Source organism: Vulpes lagopus, chromosome 4 (assembly GCF_018345385.1).
Source record: "Vulpes lagopus strain Blue_001 chromosome 4, ASM1834538v1, whole genome shotgun sequence".
NCBI classification, from domain to species: Eukaryota; Metazoa; Chordata; class Mammalia; order Carnivora; family Canidae; genus Vulpes; species Vulpes lagopus.
Window position 1 is genome coordinate 131,272,828 of NC_054827.1, and position 27,900 is coordinate 131,300,727.

Here is a 27,900-nt window from a genome sequence, read left to right on the forward strand (position 1 = left end):
ACAGAGTTCTAGCTGTGCTGAGACAAAGAGTTCTGGAGACGGAGGTTCGTGGTGGCTGCACAACAGCGTGAATGCACTTAATGTACTGAACCATATACTGAACGATGTTTAAAATGGTCAATTTTAGGTGATGTGTGTTTTATCAGCATTACAAACATGAATAAATGGAACCAATAAATAAAGATCTATGTTGACCTAGTAAAAACATTACGATTCAAGTGAAATCACTAGGTTGCAAAACTATATGATCCTACTTAATAAAAATGGATTTTTATCCTTTAAGTCTATTGTGTATCTAATTGTGTTTACATATTCATTTAAAGATATATTTATTTATATATGGTAATTTTTACTTGTATGCCTATTTACACATATTTATTTCTATGTTTAACAAAGTATACGTGATGTTTAATAACGCAGTTCATATTAATTATATATTTAATGAATAATTATATGATTAACAGCACACGACTTAATATGCCATGACCATATATTATGTTGAAAAATCTAGAAAGATGTACTGAAGTGTCAGTCTTGGTGGCCTTGGGGAGGGGAGTGGTGTCCCCACAGGCAGGGCAGGGACAGTCTCCGGTCTCTCCATGCCACCTGTGCTCTTTCATCTCTTCCAAGCATAAGCACACATCTGCATCACACCAAAGTAACAGAGACCGGGCAGCAGGAGCCATGTCTCGGAGCTGCATTGCAGGTCTTCCCAGCCCCTCATACCTAATGTGGGGGGACCCAAGTCTTCTTACACAGCAGCGTGTGGCCAGCAGGGCCACCACGTCCAGAAAGTGTCTTCCACAAAGCAGAAAGAGGCACCTCTTTCTCAAGAGTAGTCTCTGCTGCCATCTGGCAGGAGAAAAATCTCATGATAACAGCACAGAGCCAGGCTGTGCCCTCCTAAGAAGCATAGCACAGAAACGGGGAAAAGGGGGCATTTCCCAGTGGAGAAACCCGGCTACCACCACTCCAGCCAGGAGGCCATGGTCAAGGCCAACAGCTATGAACCATGATGAGAGGATGCACCCAGGCAAACCCTGGGATGCGGCAGCCAATGAAGCACCCGACAGGCTCTGCAAAACTACAAAGCTCATCAGAAATAAAGAAAGTCTGAAGCTCCAAGAGGAGCCTAAAGGGTGTGAGGTACGAGGTATGAAGACCAAAAGTAACTGTGTGCCCTGGATGCACTCCTAGAACAGATAAAGAGCATTAGGTTAAAAACAAAAACAAAAACAAGCTAAGAAGTCTGAATACACTATGGTCTTTAACAATAATCTATCAATCTGAGTGATTAACTGACACAAATGTACCATCCTAGTGTAAGAAGTTAGTAAGGGGGGGCAGGGAAGGGGGCCGCCTGGGTGGCTTGGTCAGTTCAGCTTCTGCCTTGGGCTCAGGTCATGATCCCAGGGTCCTGGGATTGAGTCCTGCTTCGGGCTCCCTGCTCAGCGGGGAGTCTGCTTGTCCCTCTCCCTCCGCCTGCTGCTCCCCCTCCTTTGTGAGCTCATTCTCTTTCTCTCTCTGTCAAATAAATAAATAAATAAATAAAATCTAAAAAAAAAAAAAAGTCAGTAAGAGGGAAAACTGTATGTGGGAACTGAGGCAGATGCAAGGGAACCTTCTCTCCTACGTGCTCAATTTTTCTAAAATCCAAAACTCTTCTAAAAAAGAAAGCCGGTTAACTCACACAATATATACTTGTGAGGTCTCTGGAGTGCTCGGGGGCTCCAAGGTGCACCCCACACCCACACAACTGCATGTCTGTACACGGCCTGCCCTCTGGAATTTCCCAGCCACCCTTTCAACCTGCATTTGCTGTATGGCAGGCTCCACACCACCAAGTGAGCAAAGCAGATGTGGTCCCTGACCTCGCCGAGGGCTGGTGGTCTCCTTCCCAACAAACATTTCTACACGTGAGAGGCAGGGGCAGGTTCCAAGGGAGCAAACAATCCACGAAGGCCTTCGGTAGCCCCAGGTGCCAGGGGCTCTTTGCCATACTCTCAGAGGTCTCTCTGGTTTCTGGGTGTCGCCAGCCCGGGGGGGCCTCTCTGGGGGCCCCTCGGCCACGTGAAGCAGCCTGCTCTCACAGAGACCATGCTCAGGTGTCAGTCCATGGCCCCTTTCAATGCCGGGCCTTCCCCTCCCTGGTTATCCCTCTCTCCAAAATAGCAGCCCCCTGTCAAGGTCACCATGACCTCTGCAAGGCCCTGTTCAATGGCCAAGTCTCCATCCTCCCTGCACACAACGTCAAGAGCAGCATCCTCACCCCACATCACTGTGACCTTCTTCCACCCTCTCTTCCACGCTCCTGGCCCTTGTGATTACATAGGGACCACCCAGATAATCCATGAAAAACTCACTCCTTTAAGGTCCGCCGACTAGCAACTGGAATTCCACCTTGGATGTTAATTCCCCTTGGCCAGGTAACCTGACACATTCACTGGTTCTGGGGATTGGGATGCAGATGGCATCGGGGGGCATTAGTCTGCCCACGCTGGGCCTTCTCCTCCCCAGGCCTCTGGGTCACAGTCTGGGTTCCCTTCCTGTCATACCTGCTGCTTGTTCTCATCTCCTCCTCCCTGGCCATGGGCTCTGGGCTCTGCCCTCAGGCTTCCGTCTCCCTGAGCCATACTCACTCCCCAGGTGAGCTCAGCCACTCCTACGCTGACTGCCACCCGGTGTAAAGCTCCAGCTCGGATCCCTCACCCAAATCCAGGCTTGCTCGCCCCACGCTCTACTGTACACGGCCACCTGGTCAAACTCAGCAAGACCAGAGCAGAAATCTCAATGGTCCTGTGAGGCTTCAGCGTATTAGCCACTGGTGTCCCTATTCTTCCACTTGCTCAGGCTGAAAGCCTTGGCTTCCCCTTGACTCCTCTCTTTCTCTGTCAATTCATAGCCAATCCCAGCAAATCCCACTGGCTTCACCTTCAAAATACATCAGAAACCCCACAGCTAGCAGCCCACCGTTAACAACCACCCTGGTCCAGTACTCCTCCGTCTTGGCCTGGTCTCCCACCCGCCTCCTCTCTTGCTGACACTTCTGCCCTTGTCCTTTATCCTCACCCCTGCCACCGGGGTGCTTTAAAAAGATGAGCCAGAGTATGCTGCTTTCTGGCTCAAAACCCACAAGGCTTCCATCTTACTCAGAATAACAGCCGGGATCCTGAGCAAAAGCCACAGGGCCTTTCCTGATCTGGCTCCTCCTCACCCTTCTGGCCTCACCTCTTCCACCCCTGTCCTTGCTCTGGCGGCCCCCAGGCCTCCTTGCTGGTCCTGGACGACACCAAGCACACTTGACCTCTGGCCTCACTATCACAGCACTTAGGAAAGTGCTTCTCCTGGACATGACCTTGCCCTTCTCATTCCACTCAGGGCTCGGCTCACCCATCACCTCCTCAGAGGAGCCTCCCTGGCCACTCGACTAGAGAGTGCGCATCCCCATCTCTCCCAGTCCACTCTATGTCTCTCTGCACCCTAAATCACCACTGGCTACATTATAGACTGGCACCACTGTCTAGTTTCCTTCTCCTGCCCTAAGAATGCTGATGTCTTAAGAAGAGAGGCTGTCTTGTTCTCTTATATCCCGAGCACCCAGACCTGAGCCTGGCACCTGGAAAGCCGTCCATGAGCACTGGAAGTGAATGGATGACTCAGAACCTCTTGTCCACTCAACCCATCACGGGCCTTCTCTCCTTCCAACAAACTTCTGATAGAACTTTCCACCACGGTGAGGATGTTCCATAGTCTGGACTGTCCAATATAGCAGCCTCTAACACATGTGGCCATCAAGCTCTTGAAATGTGTAATTTAAATTTAAAGCTCAGTAAATTGACATAGAGTTATTACTTGGTCTTCTTCAGTGAAAACCTAATAATAAAAATGAAAAGAATCTCCTTTAAGAGATTTACAGCTTTAAAACGTGTAGCAAGTGTAGCAAGCACCTTGGGGCCTGCAGGTAGAGAACCCAACAGGATCAGAGGAGCTGGGCCCTGGGGAAGGACAAGGAGGACCCCAAGGCAGTGAATGAGGGGAGAGGCCACTGAACAGGGCAGGCCTAAGAACAGAATCCTAGCTCTGCCAGGGGTCAGTGGGAGAGGGTGCGGACTGGGAAGGGAAGCGGTCACCGGTACACCATGGGCAGATCACCCATCCAGGACACCAGCCATGGGGGGAAATGGGTGATGGAGAACACAAATTAGAGGGTGGAGGAGAACCAGAAGAAGCGGTCACCAAATGCTAGAGGCTAAGGGGTGAGGATGAATTTCGGGTCTGAGATGGGGGTTGCAGGCATCCCGGAGCATCCAGAAAACTGGTGGCCAGCTTTGGAGGAATCTAGGGAGACAGCCAGGGCTCTGTGCCTCCCCAAAATTAGGGCCACAGAGGGAGGGGCTGATGGGAAGTGGATAAATTCAGCGACCAAGATGGGGCTGTCAGTAAAACTCCAGCCAATAATCCCAACTGTTCTTCCAACAAACCGCTCACACTCGGGGATGTGCTCACCTCTGCAGGCTCGGTGCCTCCAGGAAGGCGCCGGGCCTCCACCCACCTGCGGGGTAGACGCACCCACCTGCGGGGTAGAAGCTGCAAAGGCTTAGGGCCCAGGAATCGGAGGCACAAGAAGAGAACCGACTCGCCCTGCACAGGTCACAGCCCCGCGTGGGGCTCCACCTTCCCTGGGGCGCTGCGGGCCTGCGCGCCACGCACTAAGGTACACCCGAGCATCCCGCTCCGACCCTGCCCACCCCCCCTAATCTCCCTAACTCGAAGGGGCCTCCCCGCCGCCGCGGGTGTAGACGAAGCAGCGACTCCAGTGCCACAGGAGGAGGTGGGCGGCCTTCCTTACCTGCGCGGTCCGCTGGGGCCCCGCACCGGCAGCCGCTGGGGGGTCCGGGGGGCGCTGCCCGCCCAGGGGGCGCTCGAGGAGCCCCGGGCCCGCGGGGAACCCGCCTCCTGGGGCCCCGGGCCCTGCGGGCAGCGCCAGGGCGGCCGCCAGGAGGCCCCCGGCCAGCACCCAGGTGGCCCGCCCCGCGGCGCCCCGCGAGCCCATCGCCCCTCGGCACCTGGGACCCCACAGCGGCGGGCGCGCCGGAGCCTCCGGAGCTTCCGGACCCCAGGCCCGCCCCGCCGCGGAGCATGCTCAGTGCGAGCCGCCCCGGAAAGTTTTCTGGAGCGGACTCGGGCATCCGCGGCTGGAGGGCGGGGAGGCGGCGGGGAGGGGACGGGCGTGAGAGGGAGGGAGCGCGGCCGGGCCACTGGGCTTTGCTCGCGCCCCGCCCAGGAGCCTCAGCTCCACCCAGATCCGAAGCGGATCGCGTCACTCCTTTGCTCCTAAAGAGCTCAGGGATTCCGAGCGCTCCTCCACGGATGCCTGCCCGAGTTCTCAGCTCAGAACCACCTCCTCCAGGAAGCCTTCCCTGACGCACGCACACACCGGGCTGAACCCGGAGGCTGCTCCAGACCCTCCAGCCCCTTATTAGAGAACCGAGAAGCGTTCGGAGAGGCAGAGAGCCTTGTGTGCTGGAGAGCCCGGAGGGGACAGGACAGCACCGGTGGGCTGGGAGGGAGCCTGGCCGATCAGGAGCCAGAGGGAAAGGCCACTCTCACTTCCTATTGGATTTAGTTCAGCCGCATTCGCCTCCTGCTGCCTGAGCGCTTGCTGTGGATCAGCCCCTGCACCTGGCCAGCCCCACCAACTTCCAGGGCAGGCAGATTGTCAGGCCAGCCACTCTGGGACGACTCCGGGGAACCAGAGGGGATTTGGCGTCTGGAGCCAGGGCCCAGCAGCTGAGCAAACTCCTTGGACTCTCATGGGGATAGGGTTGTGCCTTGCCAAGGGAGGCAAGGAGGTGGTAGACAGATCCTGGGAGAGGACCAGGGAGAGCACTTTCTCTGCTTCCCCCTGCATCCCCTGAGTCGTCAGGGGCCTCTCCTTGAGGAGAAGGCTCCTCTTCTGCAGGGCACCTGGTCACGCAGGCTCAGGCCAGGAAGACTGGCATCTGTGAGTTCCTTCACCCCCAACCCCTCCAAGGACAGGCCCTCCCTCCCTCAACATGGACAAGGCAGTGAGGTTTGAGACTCTGAAAATGTATTAGCCAGGCTTCCCACAAGAGGTACACTGCCCTGGGGGTACCTGGCAGAGTGCCAGGAGTGAGACAAGGTCAAAGGCTAGATGCTAGCATATTGCTGGAGCGTCAGTTCTATTTGACATGGGTCATTCAAAGGATGATTTTAATATACAAACAACTTTATAATGAAGTAAAATGCAAAGAACACTACATTCTGAGTATCCAAAGAAATAGCATAAAAAGCAAGAGCTTCAGGCTATTATCCCATACACATTCCCAGAAGCCTTGGAGATGCTTTGAAGGAAGCATTAAACAGCCCTGTGTAGCAGAGGGTGTGAGCCCTGTAGCCAACCAGACACAGCTGTTCATACACCTGTCTCATTCCTAGTTGCCAGACCTTGAATGAGCAGCTTCTCTTCTTTCGCTGTCCATTTCTTCTTCTATAAAAATTAAGTCCGGATAATAGGCCCTGTCTTGCTCACCCAGAAGGTTGATGAGGTGATGATTTAAAAACTAGAAACTTAAGCTGAACATCCAGATTAAAGATACAAAAGGCCCTTTTCCGTTGAAGTGGATCCCTGTGGCACTCCTGCCTTGGCAGTCATGGGGAAGTAAGCCCCAAAGGTGTGTGTGTGTGTATGAGTGTGTGTTCACTGCCATATCCCCAGGACACGCAGGACCAGAGCTAGCATCCCGTAGCTGCTCAGTAATGTTTGCTCACGGAGAGAACAGAGGCTGAATTCACCTGGTTGCTTATCTCCCCGCACAGCCACGAGATCCTCAATATCAGGACCTTGTCTGGCTGGTTGCTGGCCCGTGCTGGTTCCATCAGCAGGTCCTCTGTAAAGGCTGAGCGGACGGGTCTGAACCACGCAATGTCTCCTTCCTAGCCGGGCCTGCGTGTAACCATCTCTCTACGTAGCATCATAGAAGAAAGGGTTGACTCTCCATGGAAGGATGGGATTAAAAGAGGAGTCTTCAGGCTAACAAGTTCAGAGGTGGTGGCGGACTGTGTGGTGCAGGAGTCGGACCCTCAGGAGGTCACTTGGCCGCTCGACCCAGAGCTTCCTGACCCGGAGGGTGGGAGGCTGGGCAGAGATCAGAACCCGTCTAAGAGGGCTGTTGAGAAAGTTAGTGACCTCAGCAGGCTACATGCGTAGCACATGCTAAACGCTCCGTGCACGTACCCTAGGGACCTCCCAGTGGCTGGGCCCCCCCTCCCTCCGGGGAAGCCTGGAGGCCAGGAGCCTCCTCGGGAGGTCCCGGCGGGCGGGGACCGCCTCTCCAGGCTTGCCCAGTGCGAGGGCCCGCCCGGGCGGGGGCGCCTCCAAGCTTCGGGCGGACGGTGCAGGCTCCTCCCCGCGGCGGGGCGGGGCGGGGCGGGAGGACGCGGAGCGCGCTGGAGGGCCCCACGGCCGTGCTGCTCCTCCGCCGTCTCCTTTGCTCGTGGCCGCGGGCCCGCTGGCGCCGAGCTGGCGGGGACGGCGGCCCGGACGGCGGGCCGGGGCGGCGCGCGGCGGCGGGGACGATGCGGCCGGGCCGCCGCCTGAGCGCCCCCGATGGCCCGGGGCGCGGCGGCCTGCGAGAGCGACGCGCGGCTGCCGCTGGGCCGGGACGCGGGGTGGCCGCCGCCCGCGCTGCTGGCCCCCGCCGTGCTGCTGGGCGCCGCGCTCGGCCTGGGCCTCGGGCTCTGGCTGGGCCGCCGCGCCCCCCGGCCGCGCTCGCGGCGCCAGGTGGGTCCGGGCCGGGGCGCGCGGGGGGCGGGCGACAGGGGCGCGCGCGCGGGTCTCCGGCGCCCGGTGGGCGCTGCAGCGACCTCGCTGGCGCTCGGCGCACCGGCTCCCGCCCCGCTTCCCTGCTGGCCCAGGAAGGGGCTGCAGACCCCGTGCAGAGGGGGAGCTGCGCAGCGACAGGAGCGCACCGGCCTGGGGTCCCCGGGAAGTGGCCGCTCCGTGCGACTCCGCTGTGCGCGGTCACAGAAGCCTCGAAAGCCCTGCGAGGCCCCGGGCTCCTCATCTGCAGCCTGAAGGGCCTGGACTCGCAGCTGGCCCAGGGGCCCGGCCGGGCGAGGTGGACAGGAGGGCTGGGATCCCCACCCCTGTCCACCTGCTGCTTGCCTGCCCCGGGAGCTACCTCGCTAGGCTCTCAGCCCCAGCTGCCACACTGGCGTGCACTCATGCCTTCATTGGCTCATCCATCCCTGCGGTGAAAGTGCGACCAGTGTGCCAGCGGCACACGGTCCTCGGGCCTGAGACACCTCGGGCCTGCTCTTGCTGCCGGAGGTTCACAGCCTCCGGAAAATGGTGGCTCTCAAGTGAACTTGTAATCGTAGCACAACCTGGTGAGTTGGGTGACGGGAAAGAATAGCGCCCATAATGCTAGCACTTGGGGGTTGCTGACTGTGTGCAGCTCATTGAGCTGGACCCTCTACCTGAATTATCTCATTAATCCCCAGAACAGCTTTGTGAGTTTGTCTGTTGATGACCCCATCTTGCATTTGAGGAAACTGAGGCACAGTGCGGTTCAGTGACTTGCCAAAGTGACAGATGTATGGCTCAGCCCAAAGTCACTGCATTCTCCATGGGTGTCAGTGGTCACAGAAGGGGGGATTCATGGATGCTTCCCGTGACCCTTGTGACGGAATTGGATGCTGTGTGGAGATGGCAGGCATACAGCAGTCGTGGTGTGGTCACTTTCTTGGGTCTTTGCTCCTTTGATCTTGCTGAGGGATAAAGTCTGGTAGGATCTGAGATGAGGTGTTTGGTCTTTTTTCCCTGGATTCCTGGCCCATGCAAGAAGGAGGCAAGCCAAGCAGGGGTCTTTTTTATTGCCGCTGATTTCAGGGGAGTGTTTTGCTGGAAAGGTGTGATGAAGGTTGCATGAAAGTAGTATAGTGCAAGATGCTTGCAGGTCTGTGTGAGGTTGTCCCATCCCACTGATGATTGAAGGACATTGTGAGACACTGGCTTCTTGTGTGAAGAGGGAAGTAATACGTGCAAGACCTTTCTTGGGTGCGCTGAGGGTTTGTGGGCTTTTGGTTCTGTATTCCCACAACAAATCTGTGAGTGGTGGGAGCCGTCATTATCCTCACTTTCCAGGTACGGAGGTCAAAGCTCCCCAACATTGTTCTTGGTCCAGGGTCATGTGATGAATAAACAGAGGGCCTGGATTTCAACCCCAGTGTGTCGGAATGCCTGAATCATAGCATTTAGTCAGCTGCCACCTAGTGAGGTAGATGGTGGTATCCGTCTTGGTCTGTTCAGACCGCTATTAGAAAAATACCATAAGCTGTGTGACATAGAAACAACAGAAACTTCTTCTCACAGTTCTGGAAGCCAAAAAAAGGTGTTAGTACGGCTGGATTCTGGTGAGGGCCCACTTCCAGGCTGCAGACTTCTCACTGTGTCCTCAGAGAGTAGAAGGGTCCTGAAATAATGACGCTCCCCTGTGAGGTGGATGAGGTTTATCTCTTGGAGTCTTTCTTATAGGATGATCTGATTGGGTCCTTCCCTGCAGAACTCTTATACTGACCAGGTATAACTGCTAAACAAACAATGCTTAAACCCTTAATATCATCATCTGCCCCTCTCCACTGCACCCCAGACTGGTACAGCCACAAGGGCTTCTTCCCTGGACATGCTGTGTGTGCTCCTGCCACAGGGCCTTTGCACTTGCTGTGCCCTCTCTTGGAAAGCTTGTCCCTGACATATCTGAGAGGCTTGCTCTCTCACTTCCTTCACATTTCTTCTCAAATACCATCTTGCCCAAGAGGCCTTCCCCTCCCATTGCCATCTATTCTCCTGTCCTACATCTTTTTTTTTTCTATAGCACTTACCACCCATGACTTACTACATGTTTACTTACATCTCTCTTCTGTCAGTGGAATGTAAACTCCATGAAGGTGGGGGCTTTGTTTATTTTGTTTGTTATTCCCTTCCCAGTGACTGGAATAAACCTTGTAACAGTTGCTGACTAACTGGATGACAAAAGGGGGTATTTCATCAGTGTAAAGATTATATCCATGAGCAGCCAGAAGAGGGGCTTCATCAGGGTCTCTGGTATCATTATGATCTACAAAGTCATGGAAAACAGAGAATTCGCAAATGCCAAATCATTGCTCCTAGGGGAAACACAGCTGGCCAATACGTAACCTTGTTTTGTGTGTGTTTCTGTTTATAGACACCCCGTGTAATACATATTGTTGATGCACTAACAGTGAATGCACAGCCAACAGTGCCCTACCTTGTGTCTGAATGAAGCTTATCACACACACACATTTTTCCATGAGGCGCACACCAGCCTTTTTGGCCCTAGGAACACCACACATCACTCAGTGCTATGCCTTGGGCTCGTTTTAAATAACCACATTAGCAACAGAAAGCACAGAAATGTGGGGAAATAATGGCATTAACAGAACGTGGAAGGGACACTTGTCTGCGATGGGAGACCTGACATATTAAGGTAGGGCGTGCCCTTGCTCACTCTCCGTTGGACATGGCACGTCAAGCAGCTCAAATTTTCACCACTCTGCACATGCTTAGGAGTGACCACAAAAGTACCACAAGTGTAGATTTTGGGGTTACAAATACATTTCGGCAAGTGAGCAAATTTACAAACACAGAGTCTACCGATAACAAAGATCAGGGTTCCTGATACAAACCATTCTATAATTTAAGGCTACCTAAAATATTTTCTTAAAGTCATCCAATGGCATTATGGGAAAGAGCAAGAAAATTAAGATTTATGTACCATTTCTTGTGTTCAGCTGTAACCCCCCGCCCCCTCAGAGATCAGGCTACCCGGGGGCCACCAGCCCAGAAGAAACAATGGAGTGACCTTTAATCCAAGTGTGACCTCCAGGTCCTGAGGACATCCCGAGGCAGGGAGCCAGGGGGGCTTCTCAGGAAGCTGACTTCTGGATGGTCTGGAGGGCTGTGTAGCTGGCCCCAGGTGGGTGGGAGGCAGGAGGCCGCACACAGAGGGAGGGCCAGGTGGAGGCACAGAGATGAGCACGGGTCGGGTCGGGGGTGGATGGCTCTAGTCATGGGGTGCAAGGCTGACCGGCTTTCCTGTGTTTTCCCCACCTCCACCTTTGGATTTTAGAAAGACGATACTCAGAGTCTGCTCAAGAATTTAGAGTCTCACATACAGGACCCGTCGGAAACTGGCTCCCCATCCAGGAGGAGGAGGAGAGAAGCACAGATGTCAAAGGAGGAGGCTGTGGACGTAAGCTGCACGTTTGGGTTTCTTTGCTGTGTCACATGTTGGGGGTCACATGCCGCACCTAGCAGCACAGATGCCATCCAGATGAGCCTCTGACAGATGTCCTGTCCCAAGAGGCTGCTTTTCTGCAGTATCATTTGCATATGGCAAAATATACAAATTTTAAGTTTATAGTTTGATGAGCATATACACTCCGGTAGCCAATACCCTGATCTGGAATGTTCCATCACCCCAGAAAGTTCCCAGTGCCTCTTTCTGGTTTACCCTCCCCTCATCTCCCCGGTCCCACACCTTGCCTCTTCCAGAAGTAGCCACTGCTGTGATTCCCATCACCATGGTGGTTTTACTGTTCTAGAATTTCACGTGTACTTTCTTGTGCCGACCTTGCCTCAACAAACTGCTTTTGAGACTGCTCGTGTTGTTGCACTCATCAGTAATCCATCCCTTTTAATTGCTCAGCCCACTGTGGTATTACAGTGGAGGTTCTTTCCCATGTCTGGCTATGCTGAGTAGGACTTCTGAGAATGTTTGTGTATAAGTTTACTTGTTTCTGTTTCGTTTTATTTATTCTAAATGAATGTTACGTAAATATGCAGGAGTGCGGGCTGTGAGCCTCTTGATGGACATGTTAAAGGTGGGATTCTCCTTGTCCCTTCCTCACTGGCCCCTACCTTGTCCAGCCTGAGCCCACCCATAGGGCATCACTCTGTGTGTGAGCTCTGTGGAGAGAGAAAGGGCGTTTCTTCCAAAAGTGTGCTATTTGTAGACACTTGCTGGTCCCCAGAAAGTACCGTGGATCCTGGTCATGTAGCCTCAATTATCTAAAGGTAAATATAGATATTTAGGCAGGTAGAGAGAGAGAGAGACCACTAGAGGGTTCCTGAGAAATTGGGAAAGGTTTTATTTTTTTTAGCACTTACTGAGTGCCAGGCATTTTCTCATGTGTCACTTTTGAGTGATGTGCACACTCATGTGAATTACCCCCTGCATCTCTCCCAGCAGCCCCACGAGGTAGATCTTATTTATATCCTCTTCTTGAGGATTCTGGAGGCAGGCTTCCTTTATACAGCCTGGTGGAAAGATTGGCTGCCCTCGTGGGAGCTGGAGCTGAAGCAGGAGCAAGCCCCTGGCATGGAGGTGTTATGTATCCAGCTCGTGCTCCCTGCCTCTGTCCCTAAGTGCCTGTCTCCCCCTATGTGTCTGCATGTGTGTGTGTTGGGGTGGCTCTGTGTATCTCTTTCTCTCTCTCTTGTGTCTCTCTCCACGGGCATCTCTGTGTGTCCATGTGGCAGGTGGGTGTGTGATGTCTCTCTTTCTCTCATCTGTCTCCTTCTGTCCCTTTTATCCTGTGTTATCAAAACCCTGCTCACAGCATCGGAAACATACAGCTACAGAAAAACATAAACATGCACACTGTGTTCCTAATAGCCCTCTTCAGCCAAAACATGGAAACTCAAATGTCCATCAGCTGATGAGTGGCTAAACATAACGTGCTCTATCCATTTGACCGAATACTCTTTGACCATAAAAAGGAAAGAAGTCCTGAAACATGCTACCACATGAAGGGACCCTGAACATCTCACACAAACTCAAAGAAGCCAATTACAAAAGGCCACGTATTATAGAATCACATTCATGTGGAATGTTTGCAACAGGTGCATTTACAGAGACGGAGTAGACTGGGGCTTGTTTGGGCAGGGGTGATAGAGGAGAGCTAGAGGGGACAGCTAGCAGGTGTGGGGGTTCTTTCTGAGACGATAGAAGTATTCTACAATTGATTGCGGGAATAGCTCCACTTATCTGGGAATAGACCGGAAATTACTAAATTGCATACTTTACATGGTAAAGCATGGACACAACCCCGCTCACACAGAGGGCGCCCCTGGAGATGGTGAAAAGACACTGGCTTGGGGTGGGGGGCACGGCTGTCCCCTGGATCCCAGGAACCCAGCCCTGTCACCTGTTTGCTGTGTGATGCTGGGTGAGACACAACCTATCTGAGCCTCTGGCTTCTCGGCTTCACGGTGACAGTAATGATGCTGTCCCCAGGGTCCCCCACAGGTTGGCCAACTACAGGACAAGTGTTCGTCAGTGCTCACAGGAGAGCCGAGTCCTGCTTCCCCAGCAGCCCCACTCGTGTGTTTACCTAGTAATGTTTTACCTGTTAACCGTTTAGCTATGCCAACTGATGCCCCTGACCAAGCTAATGATTGCCAAGAGTTAAGTTAAAGATCTGCCTGTTCCAGTGACTTCCTTGCCAAAATGCCCTGCCTTCTGCACACCCAGCTTGTCAAGGAATGTTGGCCAGGCCCGATTCGGACAGGGTGAGCTGAGCTCCAACTCTGATGCCCCAAAATGCATGGAAAACTGAGGCATTCGTGGTTCACACCGCTCCTTGCATGAACTTTATCTTGATAAACAGCTCACATCAGTCGAAAGCACACAGAATGTTCCAGAAGGCTCTTCAGCGTGCCACGACACAGCCTTGGCTCTCTTCATCCCTGTCCTTTTGCTCTGGCATCTGGCGGTTGGAGAGGGGATGGTTCCTCTGTGGACGCATCTGTGTGCTCACTGAAAGAACACCTCTGTGTCAGCTAGTGACAGGCCTTTTCTTTTCCTGCAATTATGCTTTCACTAATTTTCTGAATAAATACATCAAGTCAGCTGAAGAAGTTCTACATTGTAGGCTTGCACTACAACCAATTTTCTGTATAATTGTATTGCTACGGTTGAGAAGATTATCAGAATTTGGAAGGCATCTGAACTTAATAAGAAAAGCTGGAGAAAAAAAAAAACAAAAAACCTAAGAACAGCAGAAGTCTATTCATTCGTAGATTCTATGTGCCAAGTGCTTCCAGGTCCTTCTTCCTGACAAACACCATGACCATCATAGTGTCAGTCCTCAGTCCTTCACTGGCTTGCAGTCTGCAGGTGGATGGGCTGGAAACGCATATGCGCCCACAGGCTCCTCATAACACTGCGGTACCGTGTCAGCTGGGCTCATGCTTTGACGTGGATGGCTGGGTTCTGCTTCCACACATCCCAGGTGGACCCAGCATCTACATCCTGTTCTTCTAATTATGTTTTCCATGTGAAGTGCAGTTTTTGTTTTCTATCTCCCCTAGAGGGTAGAGACCACATCTTCCTCTCATTTTCTGCTCCTTCCATGCTATGCTCTCTCTCCACCTCTGTAAGTTTAGCAAGACACATTGCCCTCTGCTTTCCTAGCTTTGCTCGAGCAGGTGAGTCTCCACTGGAAAGCAACCAGGGCTGGCATCCCAGGCGTCCCATCTGCACAGCCACACAGGATCTCAATTGGGGCCCCACCTCTGGTTTCTGGACTCTGCTGTCCTGAAAATCTTCTTTTTTTAACTTATTTATTCATGAGAGACACAGAGAGAGAGAGTCAGAAACTAAGGCAGAGGGAGAAGCAAGCTCCCAGGGGGAGCCTGATGGGGGGCTCAATCCCAGAATCACAACTTGAACCAAAGGCAGGCACTCAACCACTGAGCCACCTAGGTGCCCCATGTCCCAAAATTCTTAATCATATTTTAATCAGATGCAACCCCCCCTTTTCATTTTGTATTGGGTCTCACAAATTATATAACCTGTTCTGAAGGCAACCTTTTTGTCTTACCACCACCCTTTGCTTTTTGTACCTACACAGCTTCAAGCAGAGATTAGAACTAGGTGCTGGGGGTTGGGGCAGGCCATGTTCTGCTCCCTTGGGTCACAGCGAAGCCAAGAAGGGTTTGAAGCTGGCCGTTATGGGGATTTCATGTTCCAAAGACCATCCGGTTGCCATATAGAGAACAAATTGGAAGATGTTAACTTCTGAGCCTTGATCCCTGAAATAGGATGGAAATCATGTGGATCTCCCTGAGCTGGCTGTTGTGTGATGATTACAAGCCTACAATGTGTGATGATTACATGAACAAGAGTGCAGAAAGAGCCCAGCATACAGTAGGCACTCAGTGCACAGATGGAAGCCAGCTTGGGGGCTCTGCAGCCCTGTGTAGTGGCTTAGTCCAGCACGATGGATGTGAGTGACATTTAGGAATTGAAGCTGGTGGGATTTGTGGTTGACTTTACATGGAAGGTTGGGGTATGGGAATGACACTGGATCTGACCTGTGTTCTCAGGAGCATGGTATGGCCAGTCCAGGAGTCTTCTCAACCAAACACCCACTCCCTGTTTAACTTCCTTGCTCTCACCCCCGTTCTTATTTGCACAATCTTGAAGGAGACAGAAAGGTGTCAGCTAAAGAGGAGGGACTCTGGAGCCTGGGAATCTGAGCTCAAATCCCAGTTCTGGCATTTGTGAGCTGTGTGACCTTGGGCTCATGGCTTAACTGCTCTGTGTCACCTGTCCCCTCTTGGGAAATGGAGACAGTAGCCTCTGTGATGGAGCCCTCAGAAGTGGAAGGAGGTGGCACATGTTGGTGGTCTGCCCCATTCTTGACATCTAGGTCTGTTTTTGTGAGTCATAAAGTACAGAAGGAAATGACAAGACGCAGCCTTTGCCATGTGGTGTCCATGTCCTGTTCAGGAGGGCATCATGGTGAAACCTGCTCTGGAGATGTCCCTGGGCCACACACTGGCTCTGTCATGTGCTGCTTCAATGCCTGCATGAGGAGGAAGCGATAAATCCTTCTGTAGTCCCCCATGATGGGTTATCTTATGCCAAGTTGGCAACTGGAAATAGCCATTTGTGGTGGAGCTCTTTCTTCAGAAAGGTGTGGTTGAAAAGTGTTGAAGTATATGTGGGTACAGTTTTCACCCATCAGTTTGCTCAGAACCGATGAGGGATTTCCTGTGGTCTGGAGTGCCAGGTTCCTGACTTGTCTGCCTGTTTGCCATCATCACTTGCAGGTTGTTCCCAGAACATTCATTCAACACCCACCTGGCAAAGTGCAGGGGTGGCCGTGGCAAGAGAGAGATACAGGAAGGATGGGATGTAGAGCAGTTGTGAATAAGTCTGTCCAGCTGTGGCCAGAGGAGGCTCCTTCCTACCATTCCTTTGAGCTGCCCATTGTTTTGCTTCTCTTCTGTTCCAGCTACTCTGCTGGGTGCTCTACGCGGTCTGGGGGCAGATATGGTGCCTGTTTTCTGTCTGGGAAGACTGAGGCTCAGAGAAGTGAAAAGACTTGCCCAACTGCTTTTCTTTTAAGGGTCTGATCCAGGGTCTTGTGTGAATGAGTATTGCCTTGTGGAAGTGTTCACGCCTTTGGCAATGCTAAAACTATTCTGTGTTTCCTTTTTTCCGCTAAAGTGGTTCACAATTTTTAGGAGAACTCATTAATTATTGTCATGCTATTTAATTACTTATTTCTTCCAAAGCTGGAGACTTGGAATTAAATAATGTGCTATCCAACCATCCACCCATCCATTCATTCATCCACCTTTCCATCATCCTCCCATCCATCCATCCATTCATTCATCCATCCATCCATCTACCCATTTGTCCATCTGTCCATCTATCATACATCCACCTCTCCATCTACCTATCCACTCATCTATCCATCCATTTTCCTCTCCATCCATCCACCCCTCCCACCCTACATCCCTCCATTCATTCACCCATCCATCTAGCAAGTGAGTACCTTGGACCTAAATGTGCCTGTTATGGTCCCTTCCTGAGGCCACTGTTACAAATGGATGTGGCATTTTGGTAACTCTTAGTGGTGTATCCTTCATTTTACAGAAAGCACCCCATGCCATTTGTTCTTTCTTCCCAGGAATATGAGCCATCTTTCAACAGTAACATCACAGCATTTGCACTGAAAGCAAAAGTCATCTATCCCATCAATCAGAAGTTCCGGGTAAGAGTCCTCAGCTCCATCTTAGAAATACAATCATTCAATACTGTTACTAGAGATTGGGGTATGAGTGGGCAGATTAAGTGTGTGATTTTTGGTTCTGCCTGAGGGTTTTATGGCAAGTCATTTTAATAGGGATAACTTTGAGGCTTCCTGATGGAGCAAGACTTTAGCATGAATCCACTTTATGACAGCGTTGTCATAAAAGGTATTTTATGGGACAGGGTATAGCACGGTATTCCCAGAACCCCAGGTGACAGCACAGTTGGGCTGTGTCCTTCTGTTCTAAACGAATACAAATACCAGCACTGACACAGTTATTAGCATTGCTCCTCATTCACCAATCCTCCTTCCACCTTATTGAACACATCCTGCGAGGCTGGCACAGTGCTAGGCATTTCTCGTGTGTTGGGCATTTTATATCAGGTAAATCACCCTGTCATTGCCTCGTTACGCATAAGGAAATTGAGGCCCAGGGAGGCTAATGACCTGCCAGAGGTCACCTGGCTGTGGGTCTTCCCCCTGAAGCCAGGAATTCATTCCTATGATCAGGAGTTCTGCAGACAGCAGTAGATCCCATGGTGCTTTGAGGAGCCGTTGGCCTGTGAGACTCTCCATGAAGGAAAGAGTCCCTGGTCTGGTACTTGAGGGATGTGCTGTCCACTCCTCCTGGCCATCGAGAGGACAGGCTCTGGAGTCACTCAGACTCTGTCCTAATTCCCATCTCCACCATATTTTGTGGGCCATTTCCTGATTCGGCCTCTATTGCTTCATCTGGAAATGGAGGTGATGGGCCCTCCTGCCTCCCCCAGGTCTTTGAGGGTCAAAGGGGATAATAGACATAGGGTTTAGAATGGTGTGTGACATCTGAGCACTTAGTGTTCATTCAGTTTTTTCAATTATCATTTGCTTCTGAAGGCACCAGAGCCAGGCTCTGCAAAGTCCTGCACCAAAGAAATTATTTCAGCTTGCTTAACACAGACTTTCCCAAATGAATTTTTCTGTGGAACCCTAATTATGGGGAGCAGTAACTGGAACAGTTCCTGGGAACATGTACTGGGGACCGCTCCATTCACTTAGCGATCTGGTGGGTGGTTGAAGGGACAAAACCACCAGACTCGGTATATTATTCCTTATCCACACCCCTTGCCAGGCAGGCTTCTGGTGAACACTGGAGATTATCCAGTGGTCAGGACAGCATCGTCCTCACCCTGGATGCTCTCACGGTCTGGGCAGAGATTGTGGGATGATGTGTGAAAATGGGCAAGATAGAAATAACCAGAGGCCCATGGAGCTGCCAGTGGGCTGGGCCCAGCTACAAGGGAGGGAAGGCTCTGGGTCTGTCTGGAGGGAGAGACACTTTAGCCCGGTGGACAGTGAGTGAGGGCTGTTCCAGGCAAGGAGACCATAGTCTCAAAAGGCCCAGAAGTTTGAAATGCCAGGGGAGGCTTAGAGCTGGCAGCCAGCTGAGTACTACTTGGGCAGGCGTATCCTGGAACGGCAGGACAGGCTGGATGGAGGTGGCAGCTGATGTTTCTTGAGCCTTCCAGATGTGGCAGGTGCTAGGCTGTGACCTCGCGTGGGCACGGTAGCGCGTGGGGCTTGAGCTCCTTGATAAGGAGCTTGGGGCCTGTGCTAGGGCAGTGGGGAGCCAGCTGGCAGGCCTGGGGTCAGGAGGGTGATGTGGGGTCAGTGTAGTGGTCAGCAGGTGGGCAGAGAAGCACACGCAGGGGTCTGAGATGGTGGGGGGAGAGGTGGGGAGGCAGGTGGACTGTGGGGAGCAGGTAGACCTGCAAGGAACAGGCCATGGTGATCAGCTAAGAGGTAGGTACCTGTTGCACAGGGCCTGGCCTCCTGGAGACAGGGGCCATGACATGGGACCCTGGGGCATGGGTGGGACCCTGGGACAGAAACTCTATCTGTTCACCTGCCCCACCCAGTCTGCCCCTGCCTGGGCCCCCCTGGGACCACTGTCCCAGATCACTGGTGGAATCACTGAAGCAAAGTCACACAGTAGGTCACACAGACTGAGTGGGTTTTCTCTCCTGCCACTCAGCCGCTGGCCGATGGTTCCTCCAACCCTTCTCTGCACGAGAACTTAAAGCAGGCTGTCTTGCCAAACCAGCCAGTGGAGGCTTCCCCCTCCAGCAGCCTGGGGAGCCTGAGCCAGGCGGAGAAGGAGGACTGCAGCTCCTCATCCAGCATCCACTCGGCCACCAGCTACGACAGGTTCTTGAGCCGCACCTTCGTCCAGGCCAACAGCTTCCCCGAGGTGCTGATCTGTGAGAGGTGAGGAGGGAGAGGCACGGGGAAGCCGACCAGTGGTCCACGGCACTGTCCGTGCTGGGAATGGAGGCCCAGAGAGCCTAAGTGAGTCAGCCATGGACACACAGCCACAGGGCATCCGAGCTGGAGCTCGCCAGCTACCAAGTCATTTTGACCAATGTGAGGGTTTTGGAGTCAGGCTTGAGCCCTGGGGAGAGACCCATTAGGGGGCCTTCTTGAATCACTGATGTGCCCTAGGCACTGCATAGGAGTAGCTTGTACTGATTAAGTGCCTTCTGTGTACTGGGGAGAGTACTGAGCACTTTGCAGGGATTAATTATCTCCTGAGTATGACAGGGTCTGTGTTGTTCCCTGCTGTGTCCTCATTGCACAGTAGGAGCCTGAGACAAGTGCAGTGACAGAGGCATAAAAATTAATCGATCAATGAACTAATTCCATTTATCGACCCTATGCAGTAGGTCTGTTATTGCCCTCATCTTACAAAGAGTGAAAAGAGACAGAGAGGCTGAGTAACTTGCCCAAGGTCACAGAGCAGATGAATGATGGAGCCTGTCTGACCTTATCTCCAAAGCCCATTCTCTAAAGCACTGTACCACTCAGCACACTGGAGAGGCCCGAGAAACTGAGTCCGCACATCTGTGCGTCAGTCCTCAGACCTCTGCTCAGTGGAGTTTGGTGAGTCCAAGTGGCCCTGCCTCAGCTCAGGGCTATGGAAGGAGAGGGCACTAAGCTCAGTGCTGGCCCTGATGGTGGCTCAGCCTGCTGGCTGGGAAGGGCTGTCAATGAGCTTTGGAACTTAGTGAACTTGTCACAGTTTGGGTGGGAGCGAAGCCATTCAAAGTGCATTTGCCCACACAGGACAAATGGTCAAGTCCGCCCTGCCACTTACCTTCCCTGTGACCGTGCCACCACTTCTTGACTTCCTAAGTCAGTTTCTGCATCTGTGAAATGGGCATGACACGTGACACAGACACAACAATGCTGGGAAGGGGTGTTAACTCTCTTTTCTCCCACCTCCGACTCTTGCTGCCCCCTGCCCTTCATGTCTCGGGCAGCTGCTCCCTCCTGGTCACAAGTGAGTTTCAAATAGTTGCCTTGATTCCTTCATATGAACCTGGGGTGGCTGTTGGGCATCTCTGCACATCTGGTGTCAGGGTGCACTGATATCTGTACTAAGAAGACTTTGCAACCCCACTCCCTGCCTCGAGGACTCTCAATGGCTTTCTCTTTCTCTTTCGACTTTTCAGTGTGGACCTTGACTTATGTATCTACAACCTTCACTTAAAAGATCTGCTGCATCTGGACACGGCACTAAGGCAGGAGAAGCACATGGTAGGTGGTCAAGGTGTCTGGCTCTCCCTTCCCTGGGTTCCAAACGCTGCCCTCTGTGGGTGCTGAGTCCTGCGTGCCCTCAGGGAATGGGTGCCAATGACATTGGAGCCAATGTGACAGGAACGGTCAGAGCATTAGGCATCAGGAAGCAAAACAGAGAAGCAATTTGTGCCTGTGGATGGGGCACAGGCTCTACTTTACTGAAAGCTGTGGGCTTAGGCAGAAAAATGAGAGCCTCCTTCCAGGGTTCACCTCCTGATGGAGACAGGTGGAAGGTACTGTGAAAAAAAGACAGCATTTTTATTATTTTTTTGTTTAAATTCAGTTTAATTAACATATAGCATATTATTAGTTTCAGAGGTAGAATTTAGTGATTTATCAGTTGCATAGAACACTCAGTGCTCATCACATTATGTACCCTCCTTCATGCCCATCACCCAGTTACCCCGTCCTCCCACCCACCTCCCCTCCAGCGACCCTCAGTTTGCTTCCTAGAGTCCAGCATCTCTTACAGTTTGTCTCCCTCTCTGATGTATCTATTTTATTTTTCCTTCCCTTCCCCTATGTTCATGTGTTTTGTTTCTTAAATTTCACTTGTGAGTAAGATCATATAATTTTCTTTCTCTGACTGACTCATTTTGCTTAGCATAATACTCTCTAGTTCCATCCATGTCATTGCAAAGAGCAAGATTTTATTCTTTCTGATGACTAATATTCCATTGTATATATACATCACATATTATGTAGTATATATTAATAATATATGTTATATATATTCACATTCATCTGTGGATGGAAATCTGGGCTCTTTCCACAGTTTGGCTATTGTGGACATTGCCATTATTAACATTGGGGTGCAGGTGCTACTTTGAATCACTACATTTGTATCTTTGGGGTAAATACCTAGTAGTGCAATTGCTGGGTTGTAGGGTAGCTCTAGTTTTAACTTCTTGAGGAACCTCTGTACTGTTTCCCAGAGGGTCTACACCAGCTTGCATTCCCACCAACAGTATAGGAGGGTTCCCCTTTCTCAGCATCCTCACCAACATTTTTATTTTTAAAGATTTTATTTATTTGAGAGAGACAGAGATAGCCACAGAGATAGTGAGAAAGGGCACAAGTGGGAAGGAGAGGGAGAAGTAGGCTCCCCAATGAGCAGGGAGCCTAACGTGGGACTCGATCCCAGGACCCCGGGATTGAGACCTGAGTCAAAGGCAGATGGTTCATTGACTGAGCCACCCAGGCGCCCCTTGCCAACATTTTTAAAGGAATGATAACAGCGACAACAATATTTATGAGCACTAACTTTGTTGATTGCTTCCTGGGTACAGGGCCTGGGAGTGTCCCACAGGTGGCTAGCTTTGAACCTCACCACACTCTGGAGAGGCAGGTGTTGCCATCCTTCCACATTACAGACGAGGAAATAGGCACAGAGAGGACTCGCCCAGAGTCATAAGGCCCTAGGTGGGAGCGAGGTAGGCATCCTGGTACCTTTTTATGGGTGTGCGTTCTCTGAGTGGATGAAGGAGCAGTTGAAACCGAAGATGGCAGCAGAACAAGACTGGTCTCCGCCAGATGCATGTGGTCTCCGGGTGAATCGTCACTGGATTGACGTGGTGAGGGGGCAGCCTGAGAGATGCATCTCAGCACAGCTGCGGAACCCCCGGCAGGGCCAGCTGGGCATCATTTCTTCTGGATTATTGGAAAAGAGATGAGACCTATAGAGGGGAGGACGGTTGGAAAGAGCAAGGGAGAAGGGCCACTGGACAGTGACAGACACAGACAGACATGCCCACCAGGTGCTTCGTTATGAACTGGAAACATAAACATCGAGTTGCAGATGCAGTAAAGAGAAATTGGGGCCCTGTGAGAGCAGGGGCCCCTCCTAAACAGGGGCCAGTGCTGGAAACCAGAAGTCACAGCAGGACTCCAGAAACAGAGCCTGATCCGGGGGCCCCAGCGTACCACCTGCGGCTACAGCCTGCTTCCTTTCGGCCCCATCCCGACCTGCTTGCAGGCAGGTGGACCTGGCAATCCTCTCAGAGGCTCTGTGCTCCCGAGGGTCGATTGTTTCTGTGCTCAAAGCCCCATCCAGCTGGCGAGTGACATAGTGCTGGCTGCCTCGCCCCCAGAGCAGCCAGCAGATGCCCGCAGGGAAGCAGCCTGCTGTCATGGAGAAAGCGTCCACCATCCCTCATCTGCCCATCTGGTCTGTGGCAGCCTCTCCTCCCTAGCAGGCAATACCAGGGATGGCCCCCACCTGTCTGGAGCCCATTCTCTGGGGGTAGGGGGACGGGAGAGATGGCACAAATGCACCACGACAGACAGCAGGACCTAGCAAACAATTCGATGCCATAAGCATGTGTAAGGGGGGACCAAGTGAGAGTGGGGGAGATGACCAGGCTTCCCTGGAGGGAGACACATAAGCTGGAACCTGGGGAAGGAGCTCTAGACTAGGAGTCAGAGACTTGGGTTCTAGTCCAGCCTCCCACACGTATGAGCTGTGTGACCTTAGGTAAGTCACTTCCCCTCTCTGGGCCACTCTCCGAAAGGAATGAAGATAATGTTTTTCAGCTTTTATCCCATAGAATTACTAGGAAGTGAAATTGTCCTACTTCGAAAGGTCTCCATAGGCAGAGCTCCAGGCTCTGCTGGGCTGCGCTGTGTGACCAGCATCATCACAGCACCACTTGTTAAGCACACATACTCTCCGAGGCTAAGACTCTAACTAACTGATCTCAATTAAGCCTTACAGCTATTTTTCAATCACAAAATACCAGAGACTGAGAGAGGTTGAGTCAGTTGTCCAAAATTGCACAGCTGGTGAATGGCAGACACAGAACCCGAGTGAGGTCTGTCCGAGTGCAAAGTCTGTGTGCCTGAACATACAGCAGGCACTCCATAGACATGTGCCCCCTGCCTACTGACGCCACCGTGGGGCCTGCTCTCCATGGGTGGCCTTTCCCTCCCTGCGGGGTGTATCTTCACTACGCAGGACACACAAGCTCTCATGGAGACCTCAAGATCCATTTCTCTGGTAGACCTCTGTCACCACAGGTCAGTTCAGATGTGACTCAGATTGCAGATGGCATCACACGCAGACCTCTGGGATTGCTGTGCTGTACAGCCGAAACTACCCTAATACTGTGTGTCCACTATACGTCAATAACAAATTAAAACATAAAAGTGACTCAGACCAGATGTGACTGTCATGCAGCCCAGGAGCTCAGAGCTCCGTGGTGGCCTTGGAGGGAGAAGCTGGCACTGGGCTTGTCAGGAGGTGGAGAGAAGCTGCATTTGACAGCATTAGAAGCAGAATGACAGAGATGAGAACAGATTAGGGGATGTGTGTGTTGAGGGAGGTGCCAAGAGAAGGATCATTAGGCCTAGTGCCGGGACATTCTCCATCTTGATTGTGGCAGTGATTGCATGAATCCGTACTTGGGGTAAAGTTGCACAGAAATGCACATGCACATGCACACCAGTACATGTGACAATCAGTGGAACTGAGTGAAGACTGTAGTAAACTGCATCAGCCCAATGTCAGTGACGTTTTTGGGATTTGGTATTATACTAAAGTAATGTCCCAAGTCACCCAGGGAAAGAACACATGGGACTCTGTACTGGTTTGATACTTTTCTGAGCTTATCATTTTTCCAAATGAAAAATTTTTTAAATTGAAGAATGAGACAAGACCTGTGCACATCACTGATTCAGTCTGGGGTCAAAAAGAAAATGGGCTTGAGACCAACATCTCGAGATACGAATGTTACCTTATGTGGTCTCAACTTCAGTGAGTAGAAAGCCAGGATGTCATTCATTGTGTTCCTAGAGCTCGTTAGCACTGACAAGCATAAGGAAAGTTCTGGGTTCTGTCCCTCGTGGGCCAGTTACCCAGATTTCTCAGCTAAAGAGTTCCTTGTCTGTAAAGTGGGGAAGATTGTACCAATGTCCTGTGTGCTGTAAAAACCAAATGAGATTTTTTAAAAGGATTTTATTTATTCATGAGAGACACAGGGAGAGAGGCAGAGACACAGGCAGAGGGAGAAGCAGGCTCCCCCATGGGGAGCCCAATGCGGGGCTTGATCCCAGGGCCCTGGGATCACACCCTGAGCCAGCAACACTCAACCACTGAGCCACCCAGGTGTCCCCCAAATGAGATTTTATATATATACATATATATATGTAAATCCAGCCGTGCCTGTTCTTGACTCTTGCCCACGGCTGCCTCCAGGCTGTAACAGCAAAATCCAATGGTTGCAAAAGTGATAGTATAGCCTGCAAACCCAGGAACTGTTATGATGTGGCCATCTACAGGAAAACATCTACTGAGCCCTGTACTAAAGTGCCTTACCACACAAATGTGTCTGACCTCTGAAGCAGTTCAATGGAGGAGTGATATGCTTTTCGGGAAATGGTACTGCAGCAATTAGATGTCCAGAAGCAGACACAGACGAACCTTAAGCTGAACCTCTGCGTCATGCAAAAATGAACTCAAAATGCATCACAGACTTAAATGTTAGATGCAAGACTATACATCTTCTAGAAAAAAAAGAGAAAATCTTCAGGATCTCGAACTAGGCAAAGCGTTCTTTCTTCGACTTAACACTGAGGGGGTGACCCACACAAGGGAAAACTAATAAAATATAGTTTTTTAATAATATATAATTATTATAATATATACTAAAAAATAATATATAATTATTATAATATATAATATAATACATGTAATTATATATTATATATAGCATATATAATTATATAATATAGCCATCAAAATATAAAACTTCTGGTCTACAAAAGACCCTGTTAAGAGGATGGGGAGAAAGAGGGGGTTTGCAAGCCATGTATCAACAGAGGACTCCCACCTAGAACATATAAAGAACGCTCAAACCTCACAAAGAAGTAAACAATCCAATCAGAAAAATGGCAAAAGGGATCCCTGGGTGGCGCAGCGGTTTGGCACCTGCCTTTGGCCCAGGGCGCGATCCTGGAGACCCTGGATCGAATCCCACATCAGGCTCCCGGTGCATGGAGCCTGCTTCTCCCTCCGCCTGTGTCTCTGCCTCTCTCTCTCTCTGTGTGTGACTATCATAAATAAATAAAAAATTTAAAAAAAAAAAAAAGAAAAGAAAAATGGCAAAAGCCATGAACAGTCATTTCACCAAAAAGGATATACAGTCGGGAGGAAAATGCACACACAAAATCAGATCAAAAATGTTCCACAGCATTAGCCATCAGGGAAATGCAAATTAAAACAATGAGGTATGTTTAAAAAAAATGAGATATGACTACACACCTATTGGAGTGGCCAAAATAACAAATGGTGACACCACCAGATGCTGGTGAGGATGGGAAGAAACTGGATCCTGCATGCATTGCTGGCGGGAATGTAGCATGCCACACTGAAAAACAGTCCATTTCTCACAAAACCCGGCAGTTGCTCTCTTGTGCATCTACCTTAGAGAAACTTATGTTCACACAGAAACTTGTATGTGGATATTCTTAGCAGTTTTTTTTTTAAAGATAGATTTATTTATTTATTTATTTATTTATTTATTTATTTATTTATGATAGACATAGAGAGAGAGAGAGAGAATGAGGCAGAGACACAGGCAGAGGGAGAAGCAGGCTCCATGCCGGGAGCCCGATGCAGGACTCGATCCCGGGACTCCAGGATCACGCCCTGGGCCAAAGGCAGGCGCTAAACTGCTGAGCCACCCAGGGATCCCTATTCTTAGCAGTTTTATTCGTAATAGCCCCCTAACTGGAAACACCTAGATGTCCTGCAGTAGGTGAATGGTAGGTGTGGAGACAGCACCCTTGGACGTTCTTGGGTGTCCTGGCTCATGGGAGGACCCTTTCTGGTTCAGAGGATGACGCCATCCATCGAGACAGGAGGCTGGAATGGACAACTTTATACACCTCAGTTCCCAACAACCCTCCCTCTGATTCTTCCCTTGAAGAAGCATCACCCCTTTGCCTTTTAGGTTTCCTTGACTCCTGTAGGGAACACAGAAGGAATGGCACAGTAGGCACTTAATGAAGATTTCTTGAATAAATAGACAAAAAGCAAAAGAAGTGAAGCATTTTTCCTTAGAGGCTTCATGAAAATACAGTCCATTATAGGCTATTGTCATGATTTATAACGATATATTTTCCTATAGCGAAAATGTATGTGCATGTGAACAGATAGGGAGGGAGGGAGTGAGGGAAGGGGAGATACCATTTCTAAGCCTTTCTCTTTGTCATGTCTCCTTCTGTGGCAGATGTTTATTCAGATTTTTAAAATGTGCCTCCTGGATCTTCTTCCTAAAAAGAAGTCGGATGATGAATTATACCAGAGGATTCTTTCGAAACAAGAGAATGTAAGTCTTCAACCTATATTTCAAAGTTACTTAAAAATAGTTTATCACAACATATAAAACATAGTAGTATAAGAAACTATTTTTGCTTTCATGTGTGAAAATTATTGCAATACATGCTTTTGAACAAATGTAACTATGTAGAAATATGTGTACATGTATAAAAATGACCATAGGTATTAATAATTTTGGAAAAATATTGAAAGCAAGGAAAAAGAGAAGAATGTTGATCACACCTGCTACTCACAGAGAACAAGTAACCATTATCTTCTCCACAAGGTTGGATATTTTTACTTATTCATCTTTAAAGATTTATTAGAGAAAGCAAGAGAGAGTGTGGGGAGGGGCTGAATGAGAGGGAAAGAGAATCTCAAGCAGACTCCATGCTGAGCGCAGAGCCTGACTTGGGGCTCGGTCCCAGGACCCTGAGATCATGACCTGAGCTGAAATCAAGAGTCAGACACCCACCCGACTGTGCCAACCAGGCACCCCTAGGTTGTTTTTTTTTTTCTTAAATATTTTATTTATTGATTTAAGAGAGAGAGAGAGCCCACAAGTGGGGGAGGGGCGTGGGGGCAGGCGGAGGGAGACCTCTGAAACCTCCTGCTGAGCAGGGCGTCCAACATGGGGCTGATCCCAGAACCCTGGGATCATGACCTGAGCCAAAATCAAGATTCAGATACCAACCAACCAAGCCACTTTGGCGCCCTAAGTTGGGTGTTTCTAAATACCTAATTGGTTTATTGGTTTTAATTATGCTACTGTACATTCTCCCCCTCCCGGGTCTTCTATACGGAGCTGACGT

At 50.8% G+C, this 27,900-nt stretch overlaps 2 protein-coding genes across 9 annotated transcripts in view; one reads left to right on the forward strand and one right to left on the reverse strand.

Moving 5' to 3' along the window:
* Positions 1-5,146, reverse strand: part of EVC2 (EvC ciliary complex subunit 2) — a 128,066-nt gene extending 122,920 nt beyond the window's left edge. For 2 of the 4 annotated variants that reach the window (XM_041753326.1, XM_041753323.1), the window contains exon 1: positions 4,850-5,145. In XM_041753326.1, coding sequence (XP_041609260.1) covers positions 4,850-5,053 — 204 coding nt within the window. In that variant the 5' untranslated portion in view covers positions 5,054-5,145. Of the gene's footprint in view, positions 1-4,849 lie in introns of all 4 variants that reach the window. The other 2 variants (XR_005987446.1, XM_041753325.1) reach the window with 2 other exon arrangements.
* A 2,342-nt stretch (positions 5,147-7,488) lies between these two features.
* EVC (EvC ciliary complex subunit 1) overlaps positions 7,489-27,900 on the forward strand; it is a 67,882-nt gene continuing 47,470 nt past the window's right edge. For 2 of the 5 annotated variants that reach the window (XM_041752659.1, XM_041752660.1), the window contains exons 1-6: positions 7,491-7,804; positions 11,175-11,297; positions 17,032-17,115; positions 19,169-19,401; positions 20,646-20,730; positions 27,000-27,098. In XM_041752659.1, the coding sequence (XP_041608593.1) occupies positions 7,631-7,804; positions 11,175-11,297; positions 17,032-17,115; positions 19,169-19,401; positions 20,646-20,730; positions 27,000-27,098 (798 nt within the window). In that variant the 5' untranslated portion in view covers positions 7,491-7,630. Of the gene's footprint in view, positions 7,805-11,174; positions 11,298-17,031; positions 17,116-19,168; positions 19,402-20,645; positions 20,731-26,999; positions 27,099-27,900 lie in introns of all 5 variants that reach the window. The other 3 variants (XM_041752661.1, XM_041752658.1, XM_041752657.1) reach the window with 3 other exon arrangements.